Here is a 24,267-nt window from a genome sequence, read left to right as displayed (position 1 = left end):
AGATCGGCTACTTCAAGCCTTTATGTATAATGCATTATAATAATGGTGTTCATAATGCAAATTATAATGCATTATATCGCTTCATAAATAACTGTAACCAAAGTTAAATTGCATTATAATATTTGCAGATTCCTTGTTGCATCTGAAACTGGTTGTTTATCATGTGTTTTAATGCATTATTCTTTCTAAAGGTGTTCGATGAATATATAATATTATAGCTGTGGTTACAGTTATTCATGAGGTACATTACAATGCATAATAAATGCATTCAAATACTGTTATAATGCATTATGCATAAAGACTTTAGGTAAAGTGTTACCACAGAGACTAATGTAAACTTTTCCTCTATAGTTTGTCTTCTTTAGTTTAACTTTTTGATGTTTGTGGAAAATGCCCCAAAAAGAGTCACAATGTCATGTCCACAGGTGAAATGAAATGATTAACCTCAACAGTCTGTTTTCACTATTGTACCTCGAAGACTTCTGTATGTAAACGACCCTTTGCATGAGAAGTGAGTAACAACAGCATTGAGCTTTGAATATGCATTGATATGTAAATTTGGTAGGTCATACTCTATGATAAATGATTTCTGAATACGCCGTTCCTGGGGAAGGATTTAAACCCTTTTATTCTGGAAAAGCAAGAAAAATCCTATTTTCCATGATATGAACACAAGCGTCAACATTTTGCATTCGCACCAGCCACTTGACACTTCAGCACTAATGTTCGCTCAAGGAGAAAATACATGGAAGAGAGAGAAATGTGTGAAACAAAACAGATAAAAGACTAAAAAGTGTTATGTAAGTCTCAGATCAGCAGCATTACAACAGATGCGTTTCTTCATGGACGAGGACAAACTCTCTGCTGGAATTCTTGACAAATCATTCTGATGGATCCAAACTCACACTTGGTAATCGGTTCTTTTATTTTTTTTACCGATCGTTCGGTGGGTTTTAACAGTAGCACTCAATAACGCCATCAAGAAACAGCGGTTTTGTATAATTTATGTATAATTTGTATCATTTTTTGTATCATTTATGTACAATATGTTCATCACTGGCCATAAAAAACATTTAAAATTTAAGAACATTAATTCATTATTTAAATAAATACAATTAATTAATTAATTTATGGCAATTGTGAAGTTGTTGTTTTGCAATCTAATTATTATTATTATTAGTAGTAGTAACAACTATAATAATAATAATAATAATAATAAATAATACATATTTAATAAAATATTGTATCGCCATTTAAAAACAAATAAATAAACAATAAAATAAATAAATGTCAATTGTACATTATGAAATGTTTTTCATCATCAGTCATTTAAAAACATAACAAACAAACAATAAATAAATAAATAAAGTAATTTATTTATGGCGATTGTTAAGGAGTTGTTTTGCAATTTTATTATTATTATTATTATTATTATCATTATTAACACCAGAGAGTTTGTCCTTGTCCATGAACAAGTGTCAAGTGGCTGCTGGTCCGAAAGCAAAATGTTAAATAATAATAACAATAATAAAAAAAATCTATTATTATTTGTCATAAGTCATAATATTGACAAATAGAAAAATAATAAAATATTGTTCATCATCGGCCATTTAAAAAAAAAAACACATAATTGTACATTATAAAATATTGATCATCATCACGCAATATAAAAACATAACAATAAATAAATGAATTAATTAATTACTGAATAAATGAATTGCAATCGTGCAGTTGTTGTTTTGCAATCTAACGGTTGTTAACTTATTTTTTTGTATCATATTAAGAAAAGTAATTATGAATTTGGATAAAATCGTTTATGAATGACGATGATCAGACTCCGAAACACTAAAATAATCAGTATCTCTATCCTAAAGCCGAGGTTATTCTTAACACTCGTGTGAGTTCTGTGAGTGCTGAGGTTATACGAGGCTCAGCAGATGTTAGCGTTTAGGTGAAGACTCTTCTAAAGCGCCGGCAGGACTCGTACCAGATGGTGATGTAGTCGTAGATGGGCTCGGTGTTGAGCACGGTGAAGTTGATGTGGATGCCGTTGCCTGGAGGGACTCGGATGCTCCAGATGCAGTCTTTAAGATTGGGGTAATCAGCCGGGTGTCCCGGAGAGTAGATGGTGCCGTTGAGGGCCGTGATATTCCCACCGCAAAGAGCTGAAGGAAGGCCAATACAATCAAAACTCAGAAGCACAATGCCTTATACAGATGCAGTAATGCAGTGACGTCACACTTCAGTTCACAGTTTAATGCATGCAGAAAAGCATTCATATATGGTCCACATTTACCAGTGGAGCTTTTATAGAATTTACGGTAACACTCGTAAGTCAACATTAGTGAACTACATTAGTTAGCATGAACTAATAATGAACTGCACATACAGTGCAATGCATAAGTTAATACACCCATGCTAAAGTTGACTAAAAAGAGGAATAAAAAATCATATTTTGGAAATTGAACTTAATGCCTTAATTTAAAAAATTAGGAAAAATCCAACCTAAAAATCTGCCTGCCTCTATGGGAATTTAACATAGGGGTGTACTAACTTATGCACCATGTATTTTAAGGAATAACATTTATTTATTTACGATACATTATTCATTCACAAAGAAAATTGGTGTCCTTAAAGGTTGGATTTTTCCTAATTTTTTAAATTAAGGCATTAAGTTCAATTTCCAAAATATGATTTTTTATTCCTCTTTTTAGTCAACTTTAGCATGGGTGTATTCACTTATGCATTGCACTGTATACAGCATTTATTAATCTTTATTAATGTTAATTTCAACATTTACTAATACTTTATTAAAATCTAGTTAGCATTAGTTAATGCACTGTGAACTAACATGAACAAACAAATGAACAGCTGGATTTTTATTAACTAACATTAACAAAGATTAACAAATACAGTAACAAATGTATTGCTCAGGGTTAGTTCATGTTAGTTAATACATTAACTAATGAACCTTATTGTAAAGTGTTTACAAAACTTGACAGTTTAATGGCCTGGTTTCACAGACAGATCTGAGATTAAGCCAGGGTTAAGTATTTTTTTAAGTACTAAATTGAGTTTATAGATTTCAAAATAATGTCCAAATGCCGGTCTTGGCGAGTATTCTCGTAAACACAGTCAGTTATGTTTTAAGTGAATGTAAATAGTTAAGAAAGAAAACACGTGTAACAGTATGTTGGATCCGTGCGTCAGGTCTTAAAGTGACAGCAGACAAAGCAATGACTATCTTAAAGGGTTAGTCCACCCCAAAATGAACATTTCAAGCGACGAGAATACTTTTTGTGTGCCTCTGATACTGAGCCTCCGTTCTGACGTACAACCCAGAAGCGCTGCGCTGTTACACTACGTCACTCAGGCCCACACGGAGGAAAATGAAGAGTTGAATTAAGTCGTTATTTTTGTTTGTTTTTGCAGACAAGAAGTATTTTCATCGCTTGATAAACTTAAGGTTGAGCCACTGTAGTCACTTGGACTATTTTAACGATGTCTTTACTAACTTTGTGGGCCGGCAAGTTTCAATAACAGAGAAGCCTATGGAGGAGTGATCCAGCTCTCAGATTTAATCAGAAATATCTTCATTTGTGTTCTGAAGATGAACGAAGGTCTTACGGGGTTGGAACAACATGAGGGAGAGTCATTACTGACAGAATTTTCATTTTTGGGTGAACTAACCCTTTAAGCCTCGTCTGTGAAACCGGGGGAATATTTCAGTATTGTCTGTAAGAAGGGCTAGAAGACGAAAGGTTTGTTGGGTACCGTCACATCGAGGCACAGGATGGTTCCAGTTGCGGCTGATGCCATGCAAACACGTGAGCGCCGATTCCCCCAGAAGTGTGTATCCCGGCAGGCACTGGAACGAGATGGTCATTCCCACGCCGAAATCACTGCCAATCACCACTCCGTTCCGGAAGGGCCGCGGATCCGGACACCTCTGCAGCTCATAGGCTGAACACACACACACACACACACACACACACACACACACACACACACACACACACACACACACACAAACTGTGTTATGTACTTATGAGCAGAAGATTTTATCCAGTGAGAAGCCATAATGAACACCAGTGTCAGTTATATAACAGGGCAGTGTTAGGTGTAACAAATTATAAGTAATGTAATCAGATTACTTTTCACAGATTACTTCAATGTTTTCATTAAAGAAAGCCTCTGTGCATTACACACGATTTCTCTCCTTGAGACAGGAGAGCTGTCCATTACTTATTTGATAAAGTAACTCAGATATAAAAGCAGTGTTGGGAGTAACACATTACAAGTAACGCGAGTTACCTAATCAGATTACCTTTCTGTAACTTAACATCCTGTAACTTTCATTAACTTGACATTAAAACCTAACAAGTGCATCCAACCAAAGGCACCTATTGAAAATGAACATGTACATTTGATTATGCAGGAACGTCTCCTATGGCTTCAGATTGCAATAGAAATTATGCAAGACAAAGTTCTAAACTAGTTTAGTTTAATTTTAATAAACTTACAGTCCATGATGTGCAAAAATGCTTAGACAATTAACATACATAATTATTAACGAAAGCATAAAATAACTTTGGATTTAATATTCTAATTCTAAATAATTTAGAGAACATAAAGAGTCATAATTAGCATCTAAAATTAAATGTCTAAACTTAGCCGTGTGGACACACACACACACACACACACACACACACACACACACACACACACACACACACACACACACAAAAGCAATAAATATGTTGTGACTAATACTGAAAAGTTCTGTCAAAGCAAGCAGTTTCACTGAGGATGAGAGCTTCTATTTATAAGAAGAAGAAGAAGTTTATTTATATAACGCCTTTCCGTAGTTCAAGGTCGCTTTACATTGTACATTACAATACATTTACACACCCACACACACATTACAATCACATAAGGACACATATAGTTACATTATCCAAAATGCATGTTAAATTAATTAATTAAATAATAGTTAAATTAAGAAAAGCATTTCAAAACAAACTTCCTGGTTAAACATTAAAGCACACTAGTGTGATAAACAATGCCATTTTCTTTTCATATTTGATTGAATATTGACAAATTTTTCACTCAAAAACTGAGGTGCATCCCTAGTGAAAAAATAGTAAACTTAAGCACAATTTACTCGTATGTACTTTAGTATAACTACATGTATTTGTGGCCAACTATAAATTGGTATAGTTACAGTCTGTTAAATTGGAACAACTCAGCATTTTAGTTGTCTAAAAGCAGTTTTATAAAATATACTTGTTTGTGATAAAGTGGAACCATTCCAAGCATACTTAAGTACACTTTAAATATCTACTCTTGTATTTAAGCTTTGAAATGCAGAATTCACTCAGCACGAACCTCAAATGTATTTTGGTGCACATTACAATTGCAATTCAATTACACTAATGCTCGAAATAATTAATCGGTTTGAGTAGGACAAAATTAAATTAAACTAATTAGTTCAGTCAAATAAACTTTTATGCGTATTTAGAACTTTTTCTTTCAAGTTCACAAAACTGATATATTCTAAAGGTGACATATCCTGAAAATCTGACTTTTTCCGTGTTTAAATAGATATGTTTTTAGCTGAGTTCTTGAATGAAGCCACAGGGGCCGGTTTCACAAAGCTATTTTAGAGCGGTCTATAGTGTTAGACAAGTCTAAAATCTGCTCATAGACTAGATCTAATGCAAGTTAGACTGTTTCACAAAAATAAAGACTGACTTAATTTAGACCCAAAACATTAGACCCCTCTTACCCCCAGGCTAACTCAGGTCTAAGACTCTGTTACCGTGGCAACCAGCAGTAACAATCAGTTACATTACAAACAGCCAAAAGAAAAGGGAAAATGGCTCATAATTTAAACATTTCTTCTTGTTACTACATTCTCTGCTAAATTTCCCAAGTAAAATGTCCTTGTAACTGTTATACTCCTCCAACAAACACATATTCTCCACTGGGGTAAACTGCACCGAGCGGTTGAATGCGCTTACTCGATCCCCCATGTTCTTTGTTTTGAAAAGTGTCTTAATTTACCCAGAATGCATTGCAGTGTAGTCCTCCTTAAGATAGTCAGAGTCTTCAGTGCTTTGTGCAATGGTCTGATTTAGATGTCTATCTGAAGTCTGACTATCTACTATATCTAAGCCATAGTCAAAGTCTATCTTTTGTGAAACCGGCCCCGGATTCCATAATTCCATAATTTAGGAGCATTAACACTAAATGACCTTCCACCTACAGTAGCCAACCAGAAAGTAGATCAGTAGATCAGACAGATATGGAGATGCAAGACCATTTAATGCCTTAAACGTTAGAAGTAATACCTCAAAGTGAATACGTGATGCCACGGGTATCCAGTGAAGGTCATGAAGCGAGTTTTGAACACACTGTAATCTTGCAGTAATTTTTTTGGGCAGACCAAGAAATAGAGCATTACAATAATCCAGACGTGATGTGATTAATGCATGAATTAAGGTTCCAGCGTCAGCTAAAGTGAGAGACGATCGAAGACGTGCAATATTACGAAGATGGAAAAAAGAGAAGAAATATGAGAGACAAAAGATAGAGTTGAATCGATTAAGACACCGAGGTTTACGAATAGATGGCGAAGGCTTAACGTGAACTCCATATTATATTTATTACTTCAAAACCTCAAGTGAAGAGAAACATCTTACTGTTCAGGAACCATAAAGCCAGAATAGTGACACATTCCTGCTGTCTAAACCACAAAGGCACAAGCGGAGGAATATAAAAATAGACTTTTAAAACTTCTGAGTAAATCTTACTAGGGATTTCAGGGTGGTTGTCAGATGGAAACCGTCTAAAGGGCCGTTCACAACTATAACGATAACTATAACTATATTAGCATCCACACATATCGTTCTGTAAATTCTGTGTCTGTCGCTTTAAATGCACACGCTATTTGAAACAGGATGGATTCTGATTGGCTGTCAATGAACGATTTTTAGAGCTATATCTTTATTTTTATATGTGTGAACGTAATCCCTTACTAAAGTAAAAGCAAACCTGTCTTCAGGACATCATTCATGAGCAAAAGTGAAGAGTTTAACACTTAGATTTAGAGGTCTGTTTGAATCTCCAATCATACAGTATTAGCAATAGTTAAAGGGCTGGTTGATTATGATTTGACTTTTCTAACTTTAGTTAGTGTGTAATGTTGCTGTTTGAGCATAAACAACATCTGCAAAGTTACGACGCTCAAAGTTCAAAGCAAAGGGAGATATTTGCTTTTAAAGAAATCACTTTTTAAGGACTACAACAAACGGCTGGTAGAGACTACACCACATTCCTCCCGGGTTAGTGACATCACCAACCCTAGAATTTACATAAACCCCGCCCCCGGAACACAATTTATAGATTATCATGACAGACTATGCTAATCAATGACTAGAAGATAACTACACATCAGCTTCATAAATTCATCAACTAACCATTCAGAAATGTCCTGTTGCTTCTACATGTTGTCACTTCTTCTCGAGTCTCTCCATCATTGTCTGACTCCGGTTTGAACATAAAAGGCTAAAAGTTTTTTTAAATGTTCAGTGCATGTGTGTGTGAGGTAATCAGAGCTGCTAACACACACACACACACACACACACACACACACACACACACACACACACACACACACACACAAGCTCTTGAAGCTCCGCCCCCCTGTGCCGGGAGCAGCAGCTCATTTGCATTTAAAGGGACACACACAAAAACGGCGCTTTTTTGCTCACCCTCAAAAAGTGACAATTTTAACATGCGATATAAAAATATCTGTGGGGCATTTTGAGCTAAAACTTCACACACACACTCTGGGGACATCAGAGACTTATTTTACATCTTGTGAAAAAGGGCATTATAGGACCCCTTTAAGCTATCCTTACATAACAGAACAGTTGAAATGGTGCTTTTAATTGAAAAGACACTGATGTTATTTTTAGTGCTATCTTTTAATGCTGTGCTCAGTGTGCTGTAGTTGTTTGCACGGTTAAATCCTCTCAGAAAATCTGCGTCTTTAAATTCATCCCGTTGAAATCACCACAGCTAGACATTCACATTCCCGCAAGCTACTTAATTATACAGGGCTTTTCCGTTGAGACCGATCAGTCGTTCAGGCCACATCTCGGAGCTGCACGAGGCTGGCTAGAATATGCTTGTGGATGTGCATTGACTGAACTCAAAGAAAACAATTGGTTATATTCTCTATCCTGTTATTGTGAGAAGGCATGTAACGCTGTGTGTCCACTGTAAAAAAAAAAAAAAAATCAGTGAAATTTACCGTAAAAAATACGGTAGCAATATTTTAGGTTTTACAAACTTTACTTAAATTGACAGTAAAAAAGCATATTTCAGTATCTGATATAATGTTAAGGTACTGATCTATTGAAGTACTAATATCTGTTTTGTACCATTATAATACACTGACAACCACCAATCACAGCGGTGATGAGAGTCACATGATCAATCAAAGCTCATCACAAGCAGCTTTTCCACAAACTGAGAAAATTATTACGAAGCTGCACAGTGTCATTCACACATACACTAAAAACTACTTTTGGTAGTGGTAACACACATGAAATTTTTAAAAAGGCAATAAACAGTAATTTAATAACATTAAATGTAACATAAAACCCTAATGTACATAACTGATTAGAAAGAAAAAAAAATTATGAAGAAACATATTTCAGCAAAAATACATCAAATGTGAAGCGTCACGCAGGGAATTGTGGGAATGTCAATTTACGGTTTTTCACTGTAAATTATACAATGACTTGTTCTTTTTCACTTCCAAAAACTGTAAATTGAACGGTATTTTACTCTACTTTAATTACATTAAATGTACGGTTAGATCTATCACAGTTATTCACCGTATATAGTACGGAAACTTTCTGTTAACCAATTAACAGTTTTTACCGTCTTTTACCGTTAAAATCACGGTAATTTTTTACAGTAGAAGTAATATGCGCGAACAGGTCTGACCCATCTTACCCTCGTAGGTGATGTGGAAACCGGGCTTGTTCTGCGAGTAGTCGCTGTGAAAGAAGAAGCTCGTCTCGTGGGTCGTGCTGAAGAAAGACTCGGGAACGACGGGCCCACTGAACCTGTCGATCACCGAACCCGAGTCCAGCGTCCCGCCACGCACTTCCAGGTAATCGTGAACCGACTCCGTGGAGAAGTTCAGGAACTGCAGGTGAATCCCTGTTCACAAACAATAGGAGGAGAGATGAGGTGCGTTTTAACAATGAGATGCTTGAAGAAAAATGGGTAACACTTTACAATAAGGCTCATTAGTTAACATTAGTTAATGTATTAACTACACTCTAAAAAACGCTGGGTTGTTTCAACCCAAATTTGGGTTAAATATAGACAAACCCAACCACTGGGTTACATTTTTAATCCAATGTTTGAGTTTGTCCATATTTGACCCAAAATTGGGACATGAACTAACCATGAGCAATGCATTTGTTACTGTATTTGTTAATCTTTGTTAATGTTAGTTAATAAAAATCCAGCTGTTCATTGTTAGTTCATGTTACTTCACAGTGCATTAACTAATGTTAACAAGATTTTAATAAAGTATTAGTAAATGTTGAAAATTAACATTAACAAAGATTAATAAATGCTGTTCATTATTAGTTCATGCTAACTAATGTTCACTAACGGACCTTATTGTAAAGTGTTACCGTAAAATGAGGATTCAGGATACAAACCAAAGCCAACGGGAAGTTTAACCGTCCAGTTGCAGTCAAGCCCACTGGGATAATTCCCAGGAAAACCGGGACTCAGGATAACTCCGTTCATTTCGGACAGGAATCCTCCACACTGAGCTGGAGAGTAAAGAGTGAAGAACATTATACAGATATTCATCAAGTCCAAAGTCCATTACAGATCTACTGATATACGAAAATAACTCATTGTGTTCTCTCTTCGTATAAATAATGTTATCATACATCACATATTTTAAATGACATAAGATGATGTAAATCATGAAATTACACTTCAGTATTGTTGAACACTTCATATTGATGTGATGAAACAATTCAAATTAGATGAAACGCCACAAATGCAGTGTTCTAAATTAAATCAAGCTTAACTTTTGAATCCACATTCAACTGCTCAATTTAAGGAAGTAGCATTAAAATGGAATTAAATAAAAATAAAACAAATTTTTCAGTTCATAAAATGAAACACTACAAATTCAGTGTTCTACATTAAATTGAGCTCAACTTTTAAATCCAAAGTCAATTGCTGAATTTAAGGAAGTAGAAGCAGAATGGAATTAAATTCAAATAAAACAATACATAAACTATTGTTCAGTATCACACATGCAGTGTAAAGCCCAGTGCTATACTGGGAGAGCGAAATGATCAGATATTCATCAAGTCCAAACTCCATTACGGATCTAGTGATATGCAAAATGAACTCATTTGCACATATAAGAGAGCCTCGTGTTCTCTCTTCATATAAATAACAATGCAGTGATGTGCACTAAGAAATGCTTTCAGATGCTAATGGAATAAATGTGCCGCGTTCATTTTGAGAAAATGATACATGTGTTATGGTTTCTCATAATGGCTTTTAAAATTATTACCAGTAGAACTCACTGGGATTGAAGACTGAAGTATATCTCCTTTATTTTACTGCGGGGTGTGTGTGTGTGTGTGTGTGCTTGTTTGCATTCGTCTTATTGGCAGATGTGTAATGAATGGCCTGTTGGACTCGCTGTCCATTTACAGTGCTTTAACACAGCAATTGAAATGTCAATAGAGAACATTGAATCTTCTGTTTACCCTGAAGGAGTTCGAATCAATTAAACTTCAAGTGTCATTCTTTAAAGGAACAAGCCGACTTTTTGGGACTTTATCTTATTCCCCGTATCCCCCAGAGTTAGATAAGTCCACACACACCCTTCTCATCTCCGTGCGTGCCGTAACTCTGTCTGACGCACCCACCGCTAGCCTAGCTTAGCACAAAGACTGGAGGTAAATGGCTCCAGCTAGCATACTGCTCCCAATAAGTGACTAAATAACGCCAACTTCTTCCAATTTACATGTTGTGATGTGTATAGTCACAGTGTGTACGAATAACAAGGTCACATGAGACACAGCCATCTTCTAACCGTATACACACTGGGAACTATATTCTCAGAAGCCGAAGCACTGCTTGGGCAGAAGTACAGTGCAGTGAATAAGTTAAAGTCCCAAACAGTCGGCGTGTTCCTTTAAAACACAGTCATGGTGGATGTCAACAACTGAGTCATGTGACAACTCATCAATTTCAGCAAGTAGAATTAAAATGGAATGAGATTTAAATCAAAACAATACATAAAAAGTATTTTTCAGTACATAAGATGAAACACCACAAACGCAGTGTTCTACATTAAATTGTGCTGTGTTGTGTCTATATAAAAATGGCAAATCATTTATGATTTGCTCTGGCTCTTGTTTTAAATGATTTTGTTCCGTCATCTGTTGACGTTGTACAAGCAGAATGTGGCGGTTGGTCTGTGTGGTATTAGCCCCGCCCCTCCTCCACTGTGATTGGACGGCTGGGTAAAAAGTGACAGTGATGAGTATGAACTCTCTGCGACCGGTAAAAAACGTAAAGCGTTCAGCGCGAAATTGATGAGTTACGCTCATGGCGTTTTAAAAACGCAGCGCTATCATTGAAAACAATTGGAAAAAACGCTTTGGTGGACACAGGGCCTAACTTTTACATTTAAATCCAATTGCTGAATTTAAGGAAGTAGAATTAAAATGGAATTAAATTCAAGTATAACAACAATTATTTTTTTGTTTTTTATTTATAAGATGAAACACCAAAAAAATCAGTGTTCTAAATTAAATTGAGCTTAACTTTTAAATCCAAATTCAATTGCTGAATTTAAGGAAATAGAATAAAAATGGAATGAAATGTGAAAAAAATAAAATAGCTAACAAATGTAACAATTTCATTGTTTATTAAAACGTTATAATACACAAAACATATTTCAAAATCATTAGATGATATAAATAATGTCTGAAATGGCACCTATTGACAATTGATATTTTCATTTATTTTATTTTCATTTATTTTCATTTATTTTCATTTATTTTCATTTATTTTCATTTATTTTATGGATCTGCATGTAAGAGTCCCAGAGCAATTCCAGCGCTACATTTGCAGTGAAAATGTGGATTGTAACTTCTCAGATTGCTCTTCAATACAGTGAAATTAAAACATGCTTTTTTTCCTCCATGCTATGGTTGACTTTCTATAGAATAACCCCTTGAATTTACCATGAAAATCTTCAAAACAGAACCAAACATCACCATCTAATCAACATCTTCAAAGTCCTAGTTATCGGTAACACTTTCAGTTAATGCATTAACTATCGATGAGAAGTCCATTAAATAATATACAACTTTTGGTTTTAATAATATATTAGTAAATGCTGCAATTAACTAAGATTAATAAATGTTTTGGAAGTGTGTATGATTGCTAGTTCTTGCTAACTAATGCAGTTAACAAACTAGCAAATGGAAACTTACTGTAAAGTTATATAAAGTGGACAGTACTGTATAGCAATATCAATATTTTAATATTTTAATTGTACTGAAATTCGTTTTGCAAAATGTACATCTATTAGCAGTAGACGTGCACTATGGTAGGGGTTCTAACAGATGTGTAGTGTCGTCACTTAACCTCAGGTCACGGTCTTGCACTGCATGAAAAGCATTAGACGGAGAGAAACTTGTGGGCGATGAAATCATGAGACAGAAGGAGGTTTAAGGCTAATAAATTTCAACAAAAGAGAGAATGTAAGAAGGAAGATTAGACTGAACACGACCTGAAAGATCTAGCCTGAGGAGAGCTTTTTCACAGTCCATTAGAGTAACGCGAGCTCTAGCGATCCCTAACAGAGCGATCTCTGTGCGCTGTGATGAAACCGCTAAAACACTCAACGCAAATCAGATGAAGTGACACAACTAACAGGGACACACTCATTTGGAGGATCTTTACTTATTAATATCATCATACTTCAGATGACGCAAACTCTGAATCAACACGCACCAATGCTGCATTTTCTAAATGTCATAATCATTTGTTAACAAACAAGTATTCATTACTTCAATGAGCTCATAGTTTCTGCCTTTAATTATTACATTGTTTAAATTAATACTTTATTAGATAACTGTGATTTTGTATATGTACATTTCTGAAATACATAACTTAGACAGTCACCTCTGATAACAGGTAAACTGTAATGCGAACTCATGCAGTTTCTTTGAAACGATGTGTTTTGTGAAAAGTGCGATACAAATAAATGTGAATTGAATTGGAGAATTGAGATTAGCGAGAAGCAACGCAGTCTCTCAGTGAGGAGTGTGTGTGTGTGTGTGTGTGTGTGTGTGTGTGTGTGTGTGTGTGTGTGTGTGAGACGTACCCAGACACAGAGGAGTGGGGTAGTTCCAGCGTCTGACGGGTCCCGGCATGCATGTTATATACGCACTTCCCTATAACGGTGGAAATGAAGAAAGATATTGACTTTTCCAAGAAGCTCTCACCAATTCCACAGAAAGATGAATCACTCGTAGGAAATGAATCATTCAACGTCCCACAAAATAACAAAGCCTTGGCGCTGAATGAAATCTAAGAGCAGGAAATCAAACGCTGCACTTTAAAATCAAACTTCTTCAACTACAGGCACTTCTAGAAATAAACTTCCTTTTCTGAACAAACACTTTTAACAAAGTAGACATGCAATCGCTGAAGATTGTCTGTTTTGTTTCCTGAAATAACTCATGCAAACCTACATCACATTTTAAACATGCTGATGCAACTAATGACAAAAGCATATAACGAAGTGACTAAACATTTAATTAACATTTAAATGAAAAATAAAAATATGAAAAATAAAAGCTAATACAAAATATTAATAAAACTATTAAATAAAAATGTTCATCACATTTAAAACATGCTAATGCGATGCTTTCATTTCTAAACACATTTTGCATCATTTTACAAAATTACAGTGAGAGAAATTATCGTTTCATAGCTAATGTTTCATGAACTAAAACTAAATCTATTTAAACCGTTTCTGTTAACTGAACTAAATAAAATAGAAATATTAGGCTTAGTTGAACAACGTAAACTAAACGAAAATGAGCATTACAAGTTTAAGTTGAAGCACTAAAATTATTAACTGGAAATAAATAAAAACTAAAATCAGAATCAAAATAAATTAAACCTACACATGCAGCAATATTAAAAATAAAATAAAAAATAATAAAAATGACTAAAAGCACATAATGAAATGACTAAACATTTTGTTAAAATTTACATGAAAATGAATATAAGAATATAAAAATAAAAGCTAATACAAAATATGAATAAAACTATCAAATAAAAATAAAAATAAAATATCACTGATTCTAAATACACAAATATTTTCACCCTTTTGGCTTTTTTTTTTTTTTTACAAAATTATGATTACAAAAAAATGAATATGGCGGGAAATTATTGGTCGTGGTGACAGTGATTGAGAGAACTAAAAAGAGAGTCAGATGAAAAAAACACACACTCTTTTAGATGATCAACTTTAAAAATCTCAATTAATATTTTATGATGCACTTTCGTATTATAAGACCAAAAGTCTGGAGTAAAACCAATAAAATCTCCACTTAAAAAAGCATTTGAAAAGTAGAGAACGGAAAATTAAATCCTATTTACTTCAGAATCAGCCTCTGGGACAAATAAGTGCTCATAATTGAACTAAACACACTCCTTTTGATTGACTGTCACTCTTCTGAAAGATTTCGTAAGGTAAGCAACACAGCCGAAACGAGCAGAAAGCTTCTCAGAGCGAGTGCCGATGTGTGTGTGTGATCTGATTCTCCCTTCACCTTTAGTGTGTATCCCTGCTCGCAGTGGAAGGAGATGACGTCCCCGACGAGGTATCGCTCGCCCAGCTTCACTCCACTACTGGGGGTCTGTGGCTCTGGGCAGGAGTCCAAACCTATTGCTTAGGACACAGGACACTCGCATGTTCACCAACACAAGCGCACACTGATCTGTGTTCACACTGCGAGATGCAAACGAGCCCCGCGAGAGAAACCAGGCATGACGGATGTTACGGTGTTCCTATAAATCGTTGTTTCTGGCAACTTTTTTGTCAGCCGAACCCCTCTGACATTACATGTTTTCTTGAAGCACCTCCTGAGAAGTTTCGTATTCGTCATTCGGTGGCTGTGAATTGTCAAAACACCTCTCAAAACACCTCTTAAAGCACTTGCTACGCATGCGAAAAATGCAGAAAATCGAACCCGATCCGAATTTTTTTATGATGGACGAAAGTTTCTGAGGCAAGTGTGTAAGCGTGATCGACACAAAAGTGAGGTCGTATTTATTTATTAACGTGCAAAAATTTCCAACGCTATCTCACGGCCAATTCGTACGAATTCGTGAGTAAAAGGAGGCTAAATCGTACGAATTTGTTTAGGGGCGGGGCCAGGGGTAGGACATTCGTACAAATTCATACGAATTGTGCAACTCGTAAAATATGTAAGATTTAGCAAAAATCGTACGAATTCGTACAAGTGAGGTCGTATATGTTCGTACGAATTAGCCACCTCGTAAAACACGTACGAACTGCTGTGAGATCAGGTTGGGTGTTCGTATAAATCATTTATTTTTTAACGTATGAAAATTTCCAACGCTATCTCAGCAGTGGCAAAATCGTACGAATTCGTTTAGGGGCGGGGTCAGGGGTAGGACATTCGTACAAATTGATACGAATTGTGCAACTCGTAAAATATGTACGATTTAGCAAAAAACGTACGAATTCGTACAAGTGAGGTCGTATATATTCGTACGAATTAGCCACCTCGTAAAACACGTACGAACTGCTGTGAGATCAGGTTGGGTGTTCGTATAAATCATTTATTTTTTAACGTGTGAAAATTTCCAACGCTATCTCAGCGGTAGCAAAAGGTGGCTAAATCGTATGAATTCGTTTAGGGGCGGGGTCAGGGGTAGGTCATTCGTACAAATTCATACGAATTGTGCAACTCGTAAAATATGTGCGATTTAGCAAAAAACATACGAATTCGTACAAGTGAGGTCGTATATATTCGTACGAATTAGCCACCTCGTAAAACACGTACGAAGTGCTGTGAGATCAGGTTTTGTGTTTTCTTATAAATCATTTATTTTTTAACGTGTGAAAATTTCCAACACTATCTCAGCGGTGGCAAAAGGTGGCTAAATCGTATGAATTCGTTTAGGGGCGGGGTCAGGGGTAGGTCATTCGTACAAATTCATACGAATTGTGCAACTCGTAAAATATGTACGATTTAGCAAAAAACATACGAATTCGTACAAGTGAGGTCGTATATATTCGTACGAATTAGCCACCTCGTAAAACACGTACGAACTGCTGTGAGATCAGGTTGGGTGTTCGTATAAATCATTTATTTTTTAACGTGTGAAAATTTCCAACGCTATCTCAGCGGTGGCAAAAGGTGGCTAAATCGTACGAATTCGTTTAGGGGCGGGGTCAGGGGTAGGACATTCGTACAAATTCATACGAATTGTGCAACTCGTAAAATATGTACGATTTAGCAAAAAACATACGAATTCGTACAAGTGAGGTCGTATATGTTCGTACGAATTAGCCACCTCGTAAAACACGTACGAACTGCTGTGAGATCAGGTTGGGTGTTCGTATAAATCATTTATTTTTTAACGTGTGAAAATTTCCAACGCTATCTCAGTGGTGGCAAAAGGTGGCTAAATCGTATGAATTCGTTTAGGGGCGGGGTCAGGGGTAGGTCATTCGTACAAATTCATACGAATTGTGCAACTCGTAAAATATGTACGATTTAGCAAAAAACGTACGAATTCGTACAAGTGAGGTCGTATATATTCGTACAAATTAGCCACCTCGTAAAACACGTACGAACTGCTGTGAGATCAGGTTGGGTGTTCGTATAAATCATTTATTTTTTAACGTGTGAAAATTTCTAACGCTATCTCAGCGGTGGCAAAAGGTGGCTAAATCGTATGAATTCGTTTAGGGGCGGGGTCAGGGGTAGGTCATTCGTACAAATTCATACGAATTGTGCAACTCGTAAAATATGTACGATTTAGCAAAAAACGTACGAATTCGTACACGTGAGGTCGTATATATTCGTACGAATTAGCCACCTCGTAAAACACGTACGAACTGCTGTGAGATCAGGTTGGGTGTTCGTATAAATAATTTATTTTTTAACGTGTGAACATTTCCATCACTATCTCAGCGGTGGCAAAAGGTGGCTAAATCGTACGAATTCGTTTAGGGGCGGGGTCAGGGGTAGGTCATTCGTACAAATTCATACGAATTGTGCAACTCGTAAAATATGTGCGATTTAGCAAAAAACATACGAATTCGTACAAGTGAGGTCGTATATATTCGTACGAATTAGCCACCTCGTAAAACACGTACGAATTGCCCTGAGATCAGGTTGGGTGTTCGTATAAATCAAGCAATTCAATAATTCACGGTCATTTCCGAACTTTTTCGTCAGCCGAACCGCTCTGACATAAAATATTTTCTTGAGGCACCTCTTGAGAAGTTAATATTGCAATATTGATAACTGTAACAAGACTTTAATGAAACTATAAAGATAATTATAATGATAAGTGTAACGATAAGTAAAGACTATAAAGTGTTCGATATATATAGTTATGTAACGATAACTATATTACGTCGTACAGCTGACTATAACGATAATGTATAAATATAACTATAATGATAATGATAACTATATTAGCCTCCAAAACAGCAGAATAAAACAATAATGATAAGTATAATAAGACTATAAAGATAACGTTAACTGTAAATATAGCTATTACGATAACTATATTAGCATCCAAAAACAGCTGACTATAACGATAAGTATAACGATAATATATAAATATAACTAAAACGATAACTATATTAGTATCCAAACTACCTGACTATAAGTAAAACGATAAGTATAACAAGAGTACAGATAATGTTAACTATAAATATAGCTATAACGATAACTAAGTATAACAAGACTATAAAAATAACGATAATATCTAAATATAGCTATAATGATAACTATTTAACCATCCAAAATAAAAGTTTGTTTACATAATACTGTATATGTGTGTGTACTGTGTATAATTATTTTGTATATATATAACTATATATAAATACACACATATGCATGTATATATTTAAGAAATATTTGCATGTATATACTGTATATATATATTTATACATCATTTATATTATATATATATATATATATAGTATATAAATAACACATTTTTCTTAAATAAATACATGCATATGTGTATGTATTTATATATACAAAATAAGTATACACAGTACACACACACATATATATATATTATGTAAACACAAACTATTTTGGATGTGATTGGTTGCCCAGCGCTAGTTATAAGCTCTCCACCAGCTCAGGATCCCCTGCGGTGAACGGTCATCATACCTGTGTATTCCAGGTGAAAGCCGGCTCCAGAAACGCTCATGTCGGTCTGAAAGGTGAGGTACAGGTTGTTGGACGTGGTGTTCAGCAGAGGAGGGATCGTCGTCCCTGAAGGGGTTTGCATTAGAAAAAAATTGGTTTGTATGACAGGCAAAACAGCACAGTGTTCCCTACAGCTCCCGGTGGGATTGTGACATTCCTTAACAAGGTTTCTACACCTCAGGAACTGTGGACACTTGTGGAGAAGTTCAACATGATGATGAGATGATCAATGTAACTCCACAACAACTACACAAATGTCTCCACTAACATTCAGAAACTCTTCCTGAGTCTCTCCGTAAGGCTGCACTCGCTACTGGTTATTCTGGGATTCTGGATGAGTGAGATTGGCCTGTGTTGTTATTGCCGGAGTTTCTGAAGCTCGTGTAAAGACTCCGCCCTCTTCTGAATGGAGGCGGAGCTAAAGCTCATTTGCATTTAAAGGGACACACACAAAAACTGTGTGTTTTTGCTCTCCCAAAAAGGGGCAAATTTGACAAGCTATAATAAATGATCTGGGGGAAATTTTGAGCTGAAATTTCACAGACACATTCTGGGGACACCAGAGATTTATATTATATGTCACCTTTAAAGTTGGGTCACATCCACCTAATAATCCTGAAACTACATCTGGCCACACAACAAGACAGATCAGACCTATAGCAGTTCTGTGAACCGGCGCTGACCTCCATCAAGCAGAGCGATGCTCTCCAGCCGATCTGAATTCTCCATGATGGGATATTTGTCGAGCGAACGCTGACGTTCGGTGCTAAAGAGGTTGTGACGAATAGATGCAGGCATTACACTTTCAGCCTTAACCTCATGGGGAATTCAGACAGATTTAGACGCTTTTTATGCCATTTTACCTTCTTTATGCACAAGGCATCTCCATCCCAAACTTCCTTTAATCTTTCATTTGTTCTCCGAGCAGATTAAATGTCAAACTGTCAACAATGCTTAACGTTTTGTCTGAGAGGGACGGCGCCCTGCTAAGGTCAGTGCATATTTATTTTGCTTTGTGCGGCTGATGCACTGATACAGAGATACGGTGGAAAATAATGAATATAGTGGTTCACTTCTGAGGGCTCTGCCGATGCGAGTCGTCAGCGCTACGCTGATATCATTCTGTCTTCTACATGTACTAAGAGCCAAGGAAGTCAATAAAAAATCTATAGCGTAAGGAAAAAAGACTGATTAAATATGGCAGAGAGCCAAACAATATCAAGTAAACAAGCCCTTTCTGAGCCAAAAGATGTGAAAAAAAACACAAACAAATAAATAAACGATTACATAAATCAGATTGCAAAACATGCAATCACGATAATATAATAATACAATAAAAATAACGCCAGACTAAACATGGCAGAAAGAAAAGTCAGTGCAACAACAAAAAAAATCAAGTAAACAATTCCTTTCTGAGCCAAAAGATGTGGAAAAAAAACAAAAACAAACAAACAAATGAATAAATGAATCAGATTTCAGAACATGCAAATCATGATAATAAAATAAAAATAATGGCAGACTAAAGAAGGGCACGACAAACAAATCAAGTAAACAAGCCCTTTCTGAGTCCAAAAATGTGGAAAAAAACACGTATATATTTTATATATATAAAATATATAAAATAAAATAAAATAAAATAATACATTAATTAATCAGATTGCAAAACAACCAATCATGAAAAAAGAAAAGAAAAAAAAGCCAGACTAAAAATGGCAGAAGCACGACAAACAAAATCAAGTAAACAAGCCCTTTCTGAGCCAAAAGATTTGAAAAGATAAGATAAATAAATAATATAAATCAATAAATATTGCACACAAAAAAAAGTTGGTAAATAAAATAAAAAGTTAATAAAATAAAATAAATTGATAATAATAAAATAAATTAAAATAAAATAAAAGTCCTCTGTCATCGAGTAGTCAGCGCTACACTGATATCATTCTGTCTTCTACTTTTACCAAGAGCCTCACCAGGGAAAACTTCACTCCCGCTGCTTATAAAGCTGTTGATCCATGATATCCCATGACAGCTCAAATATTGATGTGCGTTGGAGGACAAAACAAACTCTCCGGATGAGAGCCAGGCGGCATGAGGTTACAAAAAAACAGCGCAACAGTTCTATTTGCAAAAGATATTAAAGTCAACATGACGTTCTTGTGTTATTTGGAAAACAATATGAAACTTAGGGAGGAAAACAGATGGTTCTCATCTTACCCGAATAACTCCCGAGTCTCGGAGCATTGCTGTCGACGCCGTCGTAAAAGTCCAGCGAGTCCCAGTTGTGTTCGGTGGAGAACGTCACAACTGTAATCTACAGGAATAAAATACAAAGAAATGTTTAATTTCATAAATAAATCATAAATATTAGTATAAATGTAAGTCAGTTCTGGTCTGATAAGGCCATGTTAGACAGTGCAAAATGCACATAGTCATATATTCATGCAAGTAAAAGGCTAATATATCTATAAGGGAAGAATGATGCTTTCATCTCTTTCGTTGTTGATGTCAAAGGCTGAATGGTTAAATCTGTCGCTGGCTAATATGACTAATGCTAAAGCAACATGTTCGGCTGATGAATCACATTTCTTCTGTTGTTTTCAGCTTATGGTAATCATTCTGCATATTGTTCAGCCGGAGCAGAATAACGATACACAATGTTTGTTCAGCACATGATGTCCAGTGTAAAGAACAGAGAACCGCTGCTGTAGGAAGAAATCTGCCTTTAAAACACATATTGGCTGAGCATTATTATATTCAGAGATTTGAAATGAAGTATCACCTCCATAAACTTCAAAAGTCATAAAGAACAGCAAAAATGGAATATTCACAAGTGCAATAATCAAGCAAAGCAAATAATAATGTGATTCCCTGTATGATATTTGTATCCCCAGGCAAGCGTTAAGTAATCAAACACACTTCAGCTAATCAGAATTTGAAATGTTTATTCTGAAGATGCTTTAAAAACAACAGTTTTGACTCACTTGGATCCCGGTTCCCTCCGGCACAAAGATCTTCCAGACGCAGTTGAGGTGGTTGTCGTATGGATCGGGATAACCGGGAGACAGGACGGTCCCGCGGCGAGCGGTCAGAACTCCTCCACACGGGACTGGAAGACAGGATTCGGGAACAGAAGACTGAGTAAACGTGGCAGAGAGGCCAACAACACACAACATCAAGTAAACAAGAGCTTTCGGAGAGAATTTATGGAAAAAGAACATCAGAAAAATAAAGTAATGAAATAAAATGCCAAAAAGTACCTTAAAAGGCCACATCGAGTCAATCAAACTAAGTAATAATAATAACAATAATAATAATAATAAATACAATATAAAAACAAATAAAATATATATATATAAAATAAAAATGAAATAAAATAATAATATAAAAAATATTATTATTTATAATAATAATATAATAGAAAATAATATAAATAATAATAAATGCAAAATAAAAACAAATGTATATAACAAATATTAGTCATAATAATAAAAAATAATAGAATAAATAATATTACTTACCAAAATATAATGTGAATAATACTATAATATAAGAATACATAAAATAAATAATAGTAATAATAATACATACGAAAATAAAAATAAATAAAAATTAAATATATAAAATAAAAGAATAAATTAAAATATAAAATAAAATACTTAGAGCACCAGATAAAGTCAACATGAAACACTATTCGTAATACATTAGAATGTTTTATGTGACTGCTGTGAGCTGAAAGAGTTATTTCTGAACAGAACATTACAGACTACAGTACAGCCGTAATATTTTTCCCTTCTAAAACGAGCTTTTTCTCTGTGTAATGATGTTCTTCAACCAGCCAACATTAACCTGGGTCGGCCCATCTTAACCCAACTCCACTGGGACGTCATTACCAGGTGCAGATCTGAAGTGCCACGACACATTAATGTTAATGTCGCCGCAACTGCTTTAATCTAGCATGGACCGAACATGGACTAGCTATATATATATCAAAAATGTCTCCTCCTCCTTCATGCATTACATCCTGGGAGTTCAAATGACTTCTTCCACATCCAGTGTCCTGTATCATGTGGCTTCAGCACATCTTTCACATAGGCTTCATCATGCTCTGCTTAAAACACATTATGCATTCATCATTTTCAATTATTCAACCTCGTACTCCTTCTATTTGAAGTTTCCTCTCATATTTCAGCCCACTGAAGGGGATCCTTTGAGCAGAAAGAACTCTTATCTTCTGAAGAGTTGTCGAGCTTAAGTGCAACCATAATGATATTTTTGGTCACAGCTAGCTGACAGACACCAATCCAATCTATGTAAAACCGGACACTTTGGAGCGGATATACAGAACTGGCTATTAGATGACACTGCAAAGTTCACCATTTAAAGGGACGGTTCACTCAAAAATAAAGACCTTCTTTAATGTTGTTTCAATCCTATATGGCTTACTTCCTTCTGTTGAGCATAAGAGGAACATCATGGCTTTTCTTTTGTTTTAATAATGTAAGTTCTTGAGGAGAACAAAAAAAGCATCATTAAAGTATTCTATATGACCCATGCACTATATTCGAAATTAAGTTATTTAATTAAAACCCAGTGGACTTTGGGACCAACAGTCTCAGACCTGTGTCAAATGTACTTTTTATAGTTTATTAAGCCTCTCATTCAGAAGCTACAACTAGATTAAAATACATCGGCAAATTACAGACCTATTTCAAATCTTCCATTTATGTCTAAAATACTAGAAAAAGTCGTGTTTGCACAGTTGTGGTTCTTCCTGCAAAAAATTATATCTATGAAAAATGTCAGTCTGGATTCAGGCCTCATCATAGCACAGACACTGCGCTTGTTAAAATGACTTACTTCTATAGCGTCCGACCAAGGCTGTATCTCAATACTAGTTTTACTTGATATTAGCGCTGAGTTCGACACTATAGATCATTAAATACTCTTAGATCGACTACAAAATTACTCTAGTATTCAGGGACAGGCATTAAGGTGGTTTAGATTGTGCCTATCAGACCGTTACCAGTTTGTCTGTTTAAACGGAGAAAGATCTAAGATAACGTCAGTAGATTATGGAGTGCCTCAAGGCTCTGTGTTAGGCCCTCTTTTATTTTCAATATTTATATGCTGCCATTTGGTAATATTATATAAAAACATGGAATTAGTTTCCACTGTTATGCTGATGATACTCAGTTATATATTTCACCACGACTAGATGAATTCTCTAAATTCTCTAAGTTGACAGAGTGTGTTAAAGATATCAAATATTGGATGAGCAGTAATTTTTTTCGATTAAATTCCGATAAGACTGATGTATTACTTAATAACCCTGTACACAAAACCTATTAGAATACAATTTGTATTTAGAAGGCTGTACTGTAACTCAATCCTCTACAGTTAAAGACCTGGGAGTTAAATTAGACAGCAACTTGTCTTTCGAAAATCATATTTCATATGTTACAAAAACAGTCTTCTTCAACGTCAGAAACAATTACTAAAAAACTTCATTGAGACGTTTCATTACAAAAGACATTCAGCTGTTTTCTTCTTCTCACTCTGACTGGAAAATAGATTTATCTTGTCACATTTAGTCAAATTTATGCTTAAAGCGACAACATTCGTCCTAAAATAAATATATCTTGATGCTTTGATACTGTATGTTTCCTGCAAAACATAAAACACTAAT

The 24,267-nt window shown here is 35.3% G+C and overlaps 1 protein-coding gene across 1 annotated transcript in view; it reads right to left on the bottom strand.

Moving 5' to 3' along the window:
* The window catches only part of csmd3a (CUB and Sushi multiple domains 3a), a 317,979-nt gene that overhangs the window by 118,916 nt on the left and 174,796 nt on the right, over positions 1-24,267 (bottom strand). The window contains exons 35-43 of the mRNA XM_084386048.1: positions 21,563-21,687; positions 20,796-20,892; positions 18,546-18,650; positions 14,928-15,046; positions 13,469-13,538; positions 9,753-9,869; positions 9,031-9,240; positions 3,775-3,963; positions 1,988-2,165 (exon numbers count right to left, since the gene is read on the bottom strand). Of these exons, the coding sequence (XP_084242174.1) occupies positions 1,988-2,165; positions 3,775-3,963; positions 9,031-9,240; positions 9,753-9,869; positions 13,469-13,538; positions 14,928-15,046; positions 18,546-18,650; positions 20,796-20,892; positions 21,563-21,687 (1,210 nt within the window). The remainder of the gene's footprint in view (positions 1-1,987; positions 2,166-3,774; positions 3,964-9,030; positions 9,241-9,752; positions 9,870-13,468; positions 13,539-14,927; positions 15,047-18,545; positions 18,651-20,795; positions 20,893-21,562; positions 21,688-24,267) is intronic.

Source organism: Rutilus rutilus, assembly GCF_951802725.1.
Source record: "Rutilus rutilus genome assembly, chromosome: 17".
Classification (NCBI taxonomy): Eukaryota; Metazoa; Chordata; class Actinopteri; order Cypriniformes; family Leuciscidae; genus Rutilus; species Rutilus rutilus.
Note: the sequence above shows the minus strand (reverse complement) of the source record. Positions and strands in the feature narration are given on the sequence as shown.